Source organism: Bombina bombina, unplaced genomic scaffold (genome assembly GCF_027579735.1).
Source record: "Bombina bombina isolate aBomBom1 unplaced genomic scaffold, aBomBom1.pri scaffold_583, whole genome shotgun sequence".
NCBI lineage: Eukaryota > Metazoa > Chordata > Amphibia > Anura > Bombinatoridae > Bombina > Bombina bombina.
In genome coordinates, this window is record NW_026511844.1 from 30,413 (window position 1) to 45,225 (window position 14,813).

Below are 14,813 nucleotides of genomic sequence, written 5' to 3' on the forward strand. Positions count from 1 at the left end.
TGTCCCCCCTACTAAATCTGGATCAAGAGACCAGAGATTCTCTTCTATGGTGGCTTTCTCGGCCACATCTGTCCAAGGGGATGACCTTTCGCAGGCCAGATTGGACGATTGTAACAACAGACTCCAGTCTTCTAGGCTGGGGCGCAGTCTGGAACTCCCTGAAAGCTCAGGGATTATGGACTCAGGAGGAGAAACTCCTCCCAATAAATATTCTGGAATTAAGAGCAATATTCAATGCTCTCCTAGCTTGGCCTCAGTTAGCAACTCTGAGGTTCATCAGATTTCAGTCGGACAACATCACGACTGTGGCTTACATCAACCATCAAGGGGGAACCAGAAGTTCCCTAGCGATGTTGGAAGTCTCAAAGATAATTCGCTGGGCAGAGTCTTACTCTTGCCACCTGTCAGCGATTTACATCCCAGGCGTGGAGAACTGGGAGGCGGATTTTCTAAGTCGCCAGACTTTTCATCCGGGGGAGTGGGAACTTCATCCGGAGGTCTTTGCTCAACTGATTCATCGTTGGGGCAAACCAGATCTGGATCTCATGGCGTCTCGTCAGAACGCCAAGCTTCCTTGTTACGGATCCAGGTCCAGGGACCCGGGAGCGGTGCTGATAGATGCTCTGACAGCCCCTTGGGTCTTCAACATGGCTTATGTGTTTCCACCGTTCCCTATGCTTCCTCGTTTGATTGCCAAGATCAAACAGGAGAGAGCTTTGGTGATTCTGATAGCGCCTGCGTGGCCACGCAGGACCTGGTATGCAGACCTAGTGGACATGTCGTCCTGTCCACCGTGTTCTCTGCCTCTGAGACAGGACCTTCTAATTCAGGGTCCTTTCAACCATCCAAATCTAATTTCTCTGAGGCTGACTGCATGGAGATTTAACGCTTGATTTTATCAAAGCGTGGCTTCTCGGAGTCGGTTATTGATACCTTAATACAGGCTAGGAAGCCTGTTACCAGAAAAATTTACCATAAGATATGGCGTAAATATTTATATTGGTGTGAATCCAAGAGTTACTCATGGAGTAAGGTTAGGATTCCTAGGATATTGTCCTTTCTACAAGAGGGTTTAGAAAAGGGCTTATCTGCTAGTTCGTTAAAGGGACAGATTTCTGCTCAGTCTATTCTTCTACACATATGTCTGGCTGAAGTTCCAGACGTTCAGGCTTTAACTAGGATTAAGCCTGTGTTTAAGACTGTTGCTCCGCCGTGGAGCTTAAACTTAGTTCTTAATGTTCTTCAAGGCGTTCCATTTGAACCCCTTCATTCCATTGATATCAAGCTGTTATCTTGGAAGGTTTTGTTTTTGATGGCTATTTCCTCGGCTCGAAGAGTCTCTGAGTTATCTGCCTTACATTGTGATTCTCCTTATCTGATTTTTCATTCAGACAAGGTAGTTCTGCGTACTAAACCTGTGTTCTTACCTAAGGTAGTTACTAACAGGAATATCAATCAAGAGATTGTTGTTCCATCACTGTGTCCTAACCCTTCTTCAAAGAAGGAACGACTTTTGCATAATCTGGACGTAGTCTGTGCCCTGAAGTTCTATTTGCAGGCAACTAAAGATTTTCGTCAAAGTTGTTCCCTGTTTGTCGTTTACTCTGGACAGAGAAGAGGTCAAAAGGCTTCGGCTACCTCTCTCTCTTTTTGGCTTCGTAGCATAATACGTTTAGCCTATGAGACTGCTGGACAGCAGCCTCCTGAAAGGATTACAGCTCATTCTACTAGAGCTGTGGCTTCCACCTGGGCCTTTAAAAATGAGGCCTCTGTTGAACAGATTTGCAAGGCCGCGACTTGGTCTTCGCTTCACACCTTTTCAAAATTTTACAAATTTTACACTTTTGCTTCTTCGGAGGCTATTTTTGGGAGAAAGGTACTTCAGGCAGTGGTTCCTTCTGTTTAATGTTCCTGCCTTGTCCCTCCCTTCATCCGTGTACTTTAGCTTTGGTATTGGTATTCCATAAGTAATGGATGACCCGTGGACTGACTACACTTAACAAGAGAAAACATAATTTATGCTTACCTGATAAATTTATTTCTCTTGTAGTGTAGTCAGTCCACGGCCCGCCCTGTCTTTTAGGCAGATCTAAATTTTAATTAAACTCCAGTCACCACTGCACCCTATGGTTTCTCCTTTCTCGTCTGCTTTGGTCGAATGACTGAATATGACATGTGAGGGGAGGAGCTATATAGCAGCTCTGCTTGGGTGATCCTCTTGCAGCTTCCTGTTAGGAAGAGATATATTCCATAAGTAATGGATGACCCGTGGACTGACTACACTACAAGAGAAATAAATTTATCAGGTAAGCATAAATTATGTTTTTATCTCTTAATTGTGTAAATGTCAACAACTTCCCATTGTCTAGGAAATCAGCTACCCTATAGAGGCCTTTATTTCCCCACTTATCTATTTGTTTTTTAAATTCTTTTGGGAGTAGTGTACTTAGAGGTATTATAATAGTGTGTGGCGAGAGTAATTTCATTGTATGCGTTAGTGACCTCCACATAAGCTTAGAATCTTCTGTAGTTTTTAGTTTAATTATCCTCTGGTCTTTTGGATCTGAGGGTTTCCATAATATATCTCCCGGAGAGCTTAGTCTTCCAATATCTGCTTCAATACCTGGCCATGTCATCCCCTGGCAATCTTTACATAAAAGAGCATTTTGTGCCAGTCTGGCAGCATGATAATAATCTCTAAGATTAGGGACTCCTACACCTCCCAATAGCTTGTGTTGTTTTAAAATATGAGCAGCTATTCTAGCTGTTGTATGTCCTCTTATAAATTTAATAATTTCAGATTGTAGTTCTTCAAGCTCTTTTATTGGGATTTTATGAAAATTTCATTTAAAGGGACAGTCTAGTATAAATTAAACTTTCATTATTCAGATAGGACTTTTAATTTTAATCAACTTTCCAATTTACTTTTATCATCAAATTTGCTTTTTTCTCTTGATATTCTTAGTTTAAACTAAACATAGGTAGGGTCATATGCTAATTTCTAAGCCTTTGAGGGCTGCCTCTTATCACATGCTTTTTAAATCTCTTTTCAACACAGAGACAGAAAGTACACGTGGACCATATAGATAACACTGTGTTCAGGCACAGTAGGTTATTTAAGATTTAGCACAAAACAATGCTAAATTTAAGACAATAGATAATAAACAGTCACAGTCATGTGATCAGGGGGCTGGAAGAAGGTTCCTAGATAGAAGGTAATCACAGAGGTAAAAAGTATATTAATATAACTGTGTTGATTGTGCAAAACTGGGGAATGGGTAATAAAGTGATTATCTTTCTTTTAAAACAATAACAATTCTATGGTAGGCTGTCCCTTTAACCTGAGTGTCCCTTTAATACAGTCTAGCAAAATTCACACTCGTATAATATGCCTCTTTATAAGAAGACTGACTATTTTTAATTAAGATATTTAGAGTCCCTTTAACGAAGGATGTATCTGAGTTAATTTTCTCTGCCCACATGGTTCTTCTATATTAATCTGTTTATGTGATGTCTTGGTCATATGACGGGCTTATTTTGCGCTAAAGGGTATTTTCACTTGATGTAAGCTGGTATATTTGACCTGTTTGTGCATGTCTTTTTTTTTTTTTTTTTAATTTTTTTTTTTAATTTTTTTTTTTATTAGTATTCACAAATGTACAATAATACTAAAAAAACAGTCACCAGATAAAGGTGGAACAATAGATACAAAAATCAATATAATGGATATGAAAAGCATATTATGTATTATAAAACATAAAGTTCTTATTTTACATTCTCAAATTTTTTTATTTTCTTTATAACAAAAAATAGAAAAATATAGAAATATAACATTGATTTACTAACTTTACAGTTAATATCCATTTCTACATCATGTTAAATATAACAAAAGTTATTTCAATTTGATTTGTCTGTATTATCAAACTTCCATGAATGGTCTCAATTTTAAATAAGAAATAAAACACAACTAAAGTAGGGGAGGAAAGAGAACAAAAAAAGGGGGGGGGGGGGAGAAGAGGAATTCAAAATAGATGTTGTCTCCAATACTCAGGGTAGTCATCAAGTAGTATCAATTGAAGGGAGAGGCAAGAAAGCAATCTATGATCTGAAATTGGGTTTCTCTGGTTTGAGCTAAAACTACTGTATCCCATTTAGCCATAAAGGCTTTTAATTTATTACCTTGAAAGATTAGATGATCATGTTGATCCAAGACTATTTGATATGTTATGTACAAATGCAGCGATGCTTTGAGCTTTCCTATCCTTCCAAGATTTGAGTATCATTTGCCCCTAGCTATTAGGATTGCTGTGTTGATCAATGACTTTGTGTAAATAACAAGAAAATATGTAAAGGCTTCAAGATAATTCTGGTTGACAAAAATCTGTTTAACCTGTACTCTTTGTCTCCATAACTTTTGAATTTTTGGGTAGGTATAGAAAACATGTAGTAAAGCAGCGGCAGGTGAATTGCATCTGGAGCAAACATTAACTCCCGAGTATTTTATTTGGCCATGGACTTGGGTGTAAGATATGATCTATTCAGAAGTTTGATATGTGATTCTCTCGAAGCTATAGCAAACATATATGTACTAACTCTGGAAAAGCTTTTTTTAAAAAAGTCAAGATTAATGCCTGGGACATCTAGGCTCCATGATTGGAAAAGCTTGTTAACTTTCTTCTGCGTCTTTAGAGGATAAACTTCTATAGATGGCAGTCATTGAGTGTTTGCCTAGGTGGAATCTATCAATAATTAAATCAAGCGGACCCAACTTCTACGGATTTCCCTCGGCAGAATTATGACTGTGAATGTAGTGTCTGATTTGCAAATAGACAAAAAAAAAAAAGATTTCTTATCTAGATTAAATTCCCTGGATATTGAGTCAAATGTTCTAATATATTTAGTAAGTGGATCTATCAATTATATAATTAAGATTTTTGAAAGACTATGCTTTGAAGGCAGTAGAAGTAGAGCCACTTTCAAAGTCCGGGTTTCCCCCGTATAGGGAGATATTTAGATCATTTGTAGTTTATCCCAAGATATGTACATACTTTGCTCCAGGCTAAGACTACATTGTATATCAGAATTTTTCTAAAATCAAAAATCTCCCCTCTGGATCTTTATCTTGTGATATGATTTGGTAATCTAAAGTTTTATTGAAAATACATGCCCCCCCCCCCCCCCCATTTTGATTTTTCATGACCATAGGGACTACATCTCCAATCCAGCCCATCCTAAGTTTCTCAGCTTCCTGGCAACTCAGATGTGTCTCTTGTAAAAAGTCAAGATCGGGTTTAAATTTGTTGAGGTGATGAATTATTTTTTTCCTCTTAGCCGATGAGGAGAATCTCCCCACATTCCAGGAGAGAAAATCAATAAACATTTTCTTCCTAATTGGAAAGTGTCCACAGCTGCATTCATTACTTTTGGGAAATAAGAACCTGGCCACCAGGAGGAGGCAAAGACACCCCAGCGAAAGGCTTAAATACTCCTCACTTCGCTCATCCCCCAGTCATTCTTTGCCTTTCGTCCCAGGAGGTTGGCAGAGAAGTGTCAACAATTGTTTTGTCTCTTAGGAGGGAGCTACTCTTTGCAAATGGGGCAGGTGTTTTAAGTAGCCCTATAAGCTTCTCAACTTGAGGGCCTGGGTGAACGTTAGAGTCTGGAGATGCAGAAGGAGCTTCCCTTTGCGACACCAACCCGACTAATATTAACAGCTGCTACAGCAATCGGCATTGACGAGTTTCGCAGACTGCTTCTTCTCTCAAGTCCATGTCATGAGCGATGCTACTAACCTGTCACACTTGAAGGGCCGTGTTCCTGTTCCACGGTGTAGATTCTGGTAAGATTGTTTCATTTTTTATTACATAATGTTAACAGAGAAGACAGGGTCACATTGTGGCGCCTTTTATCTTTACAGAATCAAGGGTTAATATCTCCTTAGGGGGATTATTGAACAGGGGGGGAATAATAATCTTATGTTTATTTGATTTTTTTGCTGCTTTATGTGTGATGTTAGGCTCATAGGCTGTTATGGAACATACCGGTTTCACTTTGAGAGCCATGCAAGCTTACAAGCTTGGCGCGCGTTCTCTCATAGCAGGGTCAGTCCTGCATTGTGCACTATGGAATTCATTCCCTCTTTCTTGACCGGACTATCAGAGGGGGGTCATAAATCTCTGTACTGTCTGGGTCATAGGAGGTGGGGAGTACCCCAGCCATTGGGGTATAAGGGTGCTGTTTTTTTTTTAATAAAATTAGTTTTTATTTCTCTAGTTCTCCGGTTATTGCACTAGCGATAGAGGATTGTTACTTTAGAGGGCGCTCCCTCTATTCCTAAGGAGTAATTCCTGTTTATATGGTAAGGAGGCCCAAGTTCCCCCTCTCAATTATGTTCCATATGCCTTGATAATGTGATAATATCAAACATGTTTGATACCACGGAGTTGTCGTCTGGTGAGGTGCGTACCCTACATTATCTCTATACACATGCAGTTTTCCCGTGGCATTGCGGATCCTCCATCTGGATGGGGCCTTTTTTTCTCTGGACATTACTGCGCAGTTCAGACGGCGGTGTCTGCGGCCTTAATGCTTTTCCTCGCTCTACTAAGCACAAGTGAAGGGTTACATACTGCACTCCTTCTCGGAGTACATCAAATAATTTTTGGATTGAACTGATAGGGTTATCTGAGGATGCTGTTCTTTCTGAGGCTTCAGAGTATGAACTTTCTGGATCGGAGTCTGCCGCTTCTCAACCTCCAGCTGCAGAGGATCCAGACTTTAGTTTTAGGAATTTGCGTTTCTTCTAAAGGAAGTTTTTGGCGAATTCAGGGGTTCCAGAGGTCATATTGCCTGATGAACCTTTATTTCCTAAATTGAATAGAGTTTGATGACAGGGTGGTGCCTTCTCTGCTCCTGCTGTCCTGGGTATTCCGCCTTGGATTGTACAGTTCCCTGTGGGTGTGACTGTCCCTGAGTGTTGTGCCTTTCGTTAGTCTGAGTGCTGATGCTCATTGGGCTTGACTTACACCTTTATGGTCGGTTTCCCTTGGTCAGCTTGCTATGGTAAACTTATGGATCACTGGTCTGCAGGCAAATGGGTTTGTAGTGTCTGCTGCAGCTATTGCACATTGGATTTGTTGTTAGAAAGCTAATTCCTTAGGGGGATTCCTTCCAAGTTTATCTGAGTTGGAGATTGGTCTCTCCTTTAGCCTGTGGCTTTGTGTCTTGTGGGCAGGTGCTCTGCTTTTTTCGCCCCATCCCTTTTCTTAGTGTGGGGGGCTTATTCTCCTCCTCATGGAGGTGTGGTCCCTTTTTCTTAGGGATTCTCTTGGATTCAGGAGTTTGGAACTGAGAATTAACCTTTCAGAGAGGGTGTTTTTCTCTGGGTTGTTACGTTCCATCTGGAGTCTTGCTGGCTCCGTGTCGAGACTATGTTGGGCCTTTTTGTTAGATTCCTTTGGGTCTACGGCCTTGTCTGTTTCTATGGAGTCGGGTTGGCACCCATGCTCTGTTGGGATGGCTGTGGACATTTTTCTGCTTAGTTTTGAGCTGGTGTTGGTGTTCTTCTGTTTCCCTGTTTTCAAGACCTACCGATGCTTGGGCTGGCCCGGTTTGGAGTGGGTTCTGAGATGCGCTGTCTTCTTCGGGATCTAGGTTGGCATTGTAGCTAGCCCCCTGGGTTTACAAGCTGAGGGTCCCGGGTTACCATTCACCTTCGGGTTCTGGGTGTAATCTCCTAGAGAGTATAATCTGGGTGTAATGCCTAGAGTGTGCCCTCTGTCTGGGAGTTCTCTCTTTGCAATCTGTTCTCTTGCTGGCCGTTTTTGACTTCTCAGCAAGTATTCTTCTGGGTCATTCTAATGATGGCTGCGTGTTCTTGACTCAGGGTTTTCTTGTCTGGGTCTGTTACACGTGTTTTGTTTTTTTTGTCTGAATACCAACACAACACTTCTGACGAGGTGAAGACTCCGTCTTCAGTTGTCTTTCGGTACGTTTGCACGATGTGGAGAAAAAGTTTTCTCTGTTCGAGGCCAGGTCCTAAACCTCTGGTTTCTGCTTGGTCTGGGCATAGCCTCCCCTTGTCTGTCAGGACCCATTTGGGTCTTTGTGAGCTGGTCTCGTGATTGGGGGTTTTCCTTTTATGGATTTTGTGGTGACCTTTCGGTTCTTTCTTGCCTTATCCCTTGGGGGGTTTAGCATGGTGTTCCCCTCATTAGTGAGGAGTGAGTGGTGAGGGACCGCCTGTTGGGCAACGGTGTCTCCTGGAGGACTGTTGGCTCAGTTGCGTCCGATTTTGCGGCCTCTAGCTAGGCTTCTGGACTATCTGTGGGACTATCCTTTTCAAGGTTTTCTCGGCTTCAGACGAAGCAGGGTTTTTGTTTGGTAGTGGTTTCTGGCTTGGTGCCCTCAGAATGGGCCGCCTATTGTACCCTCCCGTTTTGGCATTTAGTGTCCTCTTTAGCTTGGGTATTGTTTTCCCAAAAGTAATGAATGCAACTGTGGACTTTTTCCAATTAGGAAGAAAAACATACATTATGCTTACCTGATAATTTCCTTTTCTTCCGTTGGAAAGAGTCCACATCTCCCCACCCTTTTTCTATGTGGGGCGTCTTTATTCTTCTGACACTTTTTTTTATTTTTTATTTTTAACAATATTTCTTCTACTGTTCCTTGTTCCTCGGCAGAATGACTGGGGAATGAGGGAAGTGGGAGTAGTATTTAAGCCTTTGGCTTGGGTGTCTGCCTCCTCCTGGTGGCCAGGTTCTTATTTCCCAAAAGTGATGAATGCAGCTATGGACTCTCTCCAACGGAAGAAAAGGAATTTATCAGGTGTAAGCATAATTTTTTTTTTTTTTCCATTTATTGGTTACCTCCTGTGGTTGGACACAACATCATAAATACATAAGGAAATGTGGGGACAGGGCAGGAGGAAAAAAGGAAATAAAGATACCAAGGGGTACCAAGAGCCTAATTCTATCACACATATAATTGATCCTATTCATAGTTCTGCTGTAACTTTGTATTTTCCAAGAACTGCTTAATGTCTTCTATCTTATCAAGTAGTATTGTTTTAGTGTTGTGATAAATTTTGATCTTTTCAGGGATATATCATAGTAGCTTTGAAACCTGCATTAATCAACTGGGTGCACAAAGGATCAAATTCTCTTCTTTTGTTTAAGGTCTCTGCAGAGAAATCTTGAAACAGAAGGATACAGTCCTTGTTAATTTCGAAAGGTCATTTCTTCCTGTAATATTTTAGCACTTTTTGTTTGTCCTGAAAGTTTTTAAAATGTTTTCTATTATTGGTCTTTTTATTTGTGTTGCCCTTCCTATTGTTGGTCCCTAACCTGTGTACCCTCTCTACTAAGATAGGGGAGGCTTCTGTTGGTATTTCAAGTGCCTGTGGTTGTGTACAAGTGACAAATCTCATAAGGTCAGAATATTCAGTGATCTCCGGGAGTCCCACTATTTTGAGATTGTTTCTGCGTGTCCTCTCCTCTAGTTCATCCAGGCGTGTTTGAAGCGTTTGTATTTTTTTGGTTTGTATGTTAAATGGGGTTTGTTGAGTGTGTTGCAGCTCATCTATATCAGACAGATATTCTGCTTTCAATCTCCACTAGTCTGTTAGAAAATTGCTTGAGCTCAATTGTTAACTGTTAATTCTTTCTTTACACCCTCAAAATGAGGCAAGAATATGTCAGAGATTTGTTTAATTAAATTGTTGGTATCAATGATCGTATTAGAGCTAGATGTGAGATGTGTAGAGCCTGACTCTGCTACCTATACTAGTTCTGCCTTTTCTGTCTTTCCCTTTTGGTGGCATTGTGAAAGAATCAACTTTACTAATCCCTAGAAATGTTTCCATAAAAAGGTGTGAGGGTAAAAGAGATAGAAAGAAGAAACAAGTAGTCGGGAGGGTTTGTTTGTGCTGGGAGGGGGGTAGTGTTATAAGTGATAAAATACAAAATAGGATCATCAGAGGAGTCCACCACAGGACATGTGAGAGAGGATATGTGAGACTCCTAAGTCTTTAAAAAAAAAAAAAAAGTCGATCAGTATGGGTGAAACTCTAATCGGGTGTAATAGTGAATTTAAGTTGGGACTAGTAGCTATATGTCAATGTTATGTCCCAATCAGGCAGAGTCTCCAGCAGCCGGTAAGAGCTGCTTCACTAAAAAAAAGAGTGGAGAAAGGCAGCAATAATAAAACACTTTGTATGTTTAGAATTTTACACGTAGTAATGTAGGATATTGCCCAGTAAAGCTAGTAGAGGAGCTGTTAAAGGGCCAGTCTAAATATAGAATTGGATATATACAATGCAACAATGTTTAATTTTAACCCAGTCAATCACTATATAAAAGATGAGTTATATAGGCAGAATATGTATAGTCGGCGAGGCTACACATAGAGAGTGCCAGCATAAAAATAAACATTCTGTATACTCTTAGTTATGTTCCCCATATGTTATATGCCCATTGATATAGTAGATTACCCAATAGGAAATGAGGAGAAAATAGCTATATATAGGGAAGTCTATACTGTAGGAGACTCTGTTATCTAAACAGTATTTGTATGACCAGTAATAGCTGCTTCCCAAAAAGACAAAATAAGAGCAGCCAGGGCAACATAGATTACCTAATGAAATAATGTGGGACGATCTATGCAATATAAGTTACATTGCTTACATTCTTGTTCTGGTTATAAAATAAGATTTGTTTTTAACCGGCCTGGGGCTATGCATAAATATCTATCAGATAGGCACAATACGTAAACAAGTTCTATTACATCTTATTATACTTTAACCAGGTATTTTTTGACACTTTTCTTTAATAAGGCTTTATCCTTTACACACATGCTTGTAGAGAGGGAAGCAAACTCTCTTCTATGGGGTAAGGCATATAGTATAATAAACATATGTTAACATCTTCTGATGAAGAACACCCCAGAGTTATCTTTTGTGTTTGAGGAGGCTGATTTGCTCTCTTTAATTGAGCCGTGAAACACAGTTCTGGATAATGTAATATGTAGTAGAGGATCTGAATCCTTTTAGTACATCAGTATAAAGTTATGCAGCTTAGTGTATGTATATCTATCCATCCATCCATCACAGGGGGAGTACTACAAAGGGGTAGCCTTTAATTGTTTACCAGATATTCCCTTAGACATAGATAGGCCATATCCCTTAAACTTTGTGACTTCAGCTGCGTTGGTGGGTGGGAGCAATAGCAGGAAAGCAGGTGGGCCCATCGCCGGTGTGATATCCAGATCCTGTCTGTGATCATGGGTGGGGCTTCGGAGTGCACACACTTGCGCACGGTCATCAGCACTTCAGTTTAAACTAAAGTGGGGAGAGAGAGGGGGAAACATATTTTGGAAAGGTATCCGGGGGGTGGGGGGTTAGGGTATTGATGGGGGAGGAAGCTACATTACAGAAAATAGTTTAATTTATTTAATTTTTACAAAAAAAGTGCAAATTTGTTAGTAAACTTGGATACTGGCAGACAGCTGCCAGTACCTAAGATGGTGACCAATAGGTGAAGGGGGGAGGCTTACAGAGCTGTTTGGGGAGGGGGGGTCAGGGAGGTTGGGGGTAATGGGGGATCCTACACTTCATATAAACCATATTAAAATAAAACAAAACAAAAAACACCTTTGTTTTTATACTAGCAGACTTTCTGCCAGTACTTAAGATGGCGGTGACAATTGTGAGGTGGGGGACGGAAGAGAGCTGTTTGAGAGGGGTCAGGGAGGAATCGGGGTGGAATGTGTCAGGTGGGAGGCTGATCTTTGCACTAAAGCTAAAATTAACCCTACAAGTTACCTTATTAACCCCTTCACTGCTGGGCATAATAAGTGTTGTGCGCAGCGGCAATTAGCCGCCTTCTAATTACCAAAAATCAATGCCAAAGCCATATATGTCTGCTATTTCTGAACAAAGGGGATCCCAGAGAAGCATTTACAACCATTTGTGCCAAAATTGTACAAGCTGTTTGAAAAAGTGAACAATTTTTTTTTATTTGATCGCATTTGGCGGTGAAATGGTGGCATGAAATATACTAAAATGGGCCTAGATCAATACTATTGGGTTGTCTACTAAAAAAAATATTTATATGTCAAGGGATATTCAGGGATTCCTGACAGATAGTTTTACAATGTAACTATCGCTAATTTTGAAAAAAAAAAAATGGTTTGGAAATAGCAAAGTGCTTTATAACTTGCAAAAAAAGCAAAGAACATGTAAACATTGGGTATTTCTAAACTCAGGACAAAATTTAGAAACCATTAAGCATGGGTGTTTTTTGGTGGTTTTCATCATATTTTATAGTTTCGTTTTTTTATATAGTAAATTATGGTATCTTTAGAAAATCCATTTAATGGTGAGAAAAACGGTATATAATATGTGTGGGTACAGTAAATGAGTAAGAGGAAAATTACAGCTAAACACACACATTACACAAATGTAAAAATAGCCCTGATCCTTAAGGGAAAGAAATTGAAAAATGGTCTGGTCTTTAAGGGGTTAAACATTTTTTCTAACAGTTACCTGATGGCTAAGAGCGTGGGCACGCTTCTGAGCTCACCTAGGATTGCTCTTTAGAAAATGTTACCTGGAGAACTAAGCAAAATTGATAATAGAAGTTAATTGGAAAGTTGTTAAAAAGTGATGGTAAATTCACCTAAGTAACTTTTTAAAATTTTGAATATTATTATTGATGTGCTTATTTTTGTCCAAAACAAAATTAATCTTGTATAAAACGCCTTTTTTGTGAGGCTCAGTTACCTTCTTCAATGCAGCCTCTGTCACACAATTTCTTATTCTTCAATCTAATAAGCAGCTCTTTCAGCCAGTATGAGCTGCACCATACACCCTATGTAAGTTACTGACAGCACGCTCCCGTGCTGGTAACTTGAAGCTGACTCAGCCGTGAATTATATCTGTGCAGTTCGCTACGCTTTTCTGCTGCTGAAACAGTGTATCGGCTTTAAAACAGCAAGGCTGAGTCAGCTTCAAGTTGCCAGCATGAGAGCGTGTTGGCAGTAGATCACATGGCGGGCGGAGGAATCGAGGCAAAGAAACATATCAAAATAAATTTATGCCTTTAGAAATATTAAATAACAAAACGATGAATTAAAGTCACCCTTATTGCTTATCGTCATTTTATTAATTGTCAAAAATAAGGGTGACTTTAATTCATCGTTTTGTTATTTAATATTGCTAAAGGCATAAATTTATTTTGATATGTTTCTGTGCCTCGATTCCTCCGCCCGCCATTTTGCCCCAGTTTTGCCTTTTGATTGACAACAGGGATTTCAATCAATGTTTCACCCTCGGGGCGTTCAACCCCTTTTTTTGTAACGTCCTACGCTTCTCCTGCGCATGCGTTGGGAAACATTTTCAGCCTCAGAAGCGATGCACGTCCATGCGACGCGCATGCTCTTTTTGATTTATTTATAGCTTTGATTGAGAGTAGCCGACGTAAACGCGTGTGCAGAGTAAGTTTATTTTTTTCAAAAGCACGCGCAGATTTTTGGCGATTATAATGTAACGCATGCGCATTGTAAATTACTCACGGGTACGCACTTTACAGAGAGGGTGAGACCGCTCTATACGTCGCTATGTTCAGATACAGGAAGTTGCGGGTGCGAACGGATCAATTCTTGGTTAATAAAATATAACTAAAACTATTCATTAAAAAAAAAAATTTAAAAAAAAAATTGCGGTTTAGGTTGTTATATGTTGATAAATCATTACCCAAAGTAAAGGCTGCTAAAATTGACATTCACTTTAAAAGTTACTTAGGTGTATTAACCATCACTTTAAAATGACATAGGTTAATTTTGAATTTATTGTCCCTTTAATTTTGACTTTAGTGTTCCTTTTAAACAAAGTAAAACTCCTCTCTTGCTTAATATATTTTTATGTTGTCTCCTTGTTTTGACTTTTATGCCCTCAATTTGCCTTAGTTTCTTACGCCACTCACTTCTACCTCTTCAGACTGATGTTTTCATTGCAATGGAGCTGATGGGAACTTGCGCAGAAAAGCTGAAGAAAAGAATACAGGGACCCATCCCAGAGAGCATTCTTGGCAAAATGACTGTAGCAGTAAGTAAGAATCAAAGTCTGAGAAATCCGATAGTTTTAAAGGAAAGGAATATTTCATGATTTGATGTTTATAAATGGGCACGTAGAAAGTAGTATTATTTTTGTATAGTAATAGATGTATGAAACTGTTTTATTTAACAAATGTTATTACATCTGTTTCAAAGTAATGCATCTAATTCCAAATACCCAAATATATTTCATGTGTAGGTTACATTTATCTATTGATTGATATAGGCTATCAAAAGGATAGGCGCAAGGAAAATTTAAAGGGACAGTCAACTCTAAAATGATTGTTTAAAAAGAAAGATAATCCCTATTATTAACCATTCCTAGGTTTTCACAGCCAACATGGTTATATTAATATACGTTTTACCTCTGTGATTGCCTTTTATCAAAGCCTCTTTTGACAGCCCCCTCATATGGCTATTTATTATCTATTGACTTGCATTTTAGCCAATTAGTGCTGTATTGTGCACAACTCTGGGAAAGAGCACAATGTTATCTATATGGCCTACATGGATTAGCAGTATCCTGTTGTGAAAAGCTAATAAAAAAGCATGTGATAAGAGGCTGTCTGCAGTGGATTAGAAACAGGCAGACATTTAGAGGTTTAAATGTTATAAAGTATATTAATATAACTATGTTGGTTGTGAAAAGCTGTGGAATGGGTAGTATAAAGGCTTTATCTATCTTTTTAAACAAAAACAAT

At 39.5% G+C, this 14,813-nt stretch overlaps 1 protein-coding gene across 1 annotated transcript in view; it reads left to right on the forward strand.

The window, feature by feature from the left end:
- Nucleotides 1–13,965: 13,965 nt before the first annotated feature.
- Nucleotides 13,966–14,813, forward strand: part of LOC128643970 (dual specificity mitogen-activated protein kinase kinase 7) — a gene marked incomplete at its 5' end in the record, with an annotated part of 50,192 nt that continues 49,344 nt past the window's right edge. The window contains one exon of the mRNA XM_053696736.1: nucleotides 13,966–14,104. Coding sequence (XP_053552711.1) covers nucleotides 13,966–14,104 — 139 coding nt within the window. The remainder of the gene's footprint in view (nucleotides 14,105–14,813) is intronic.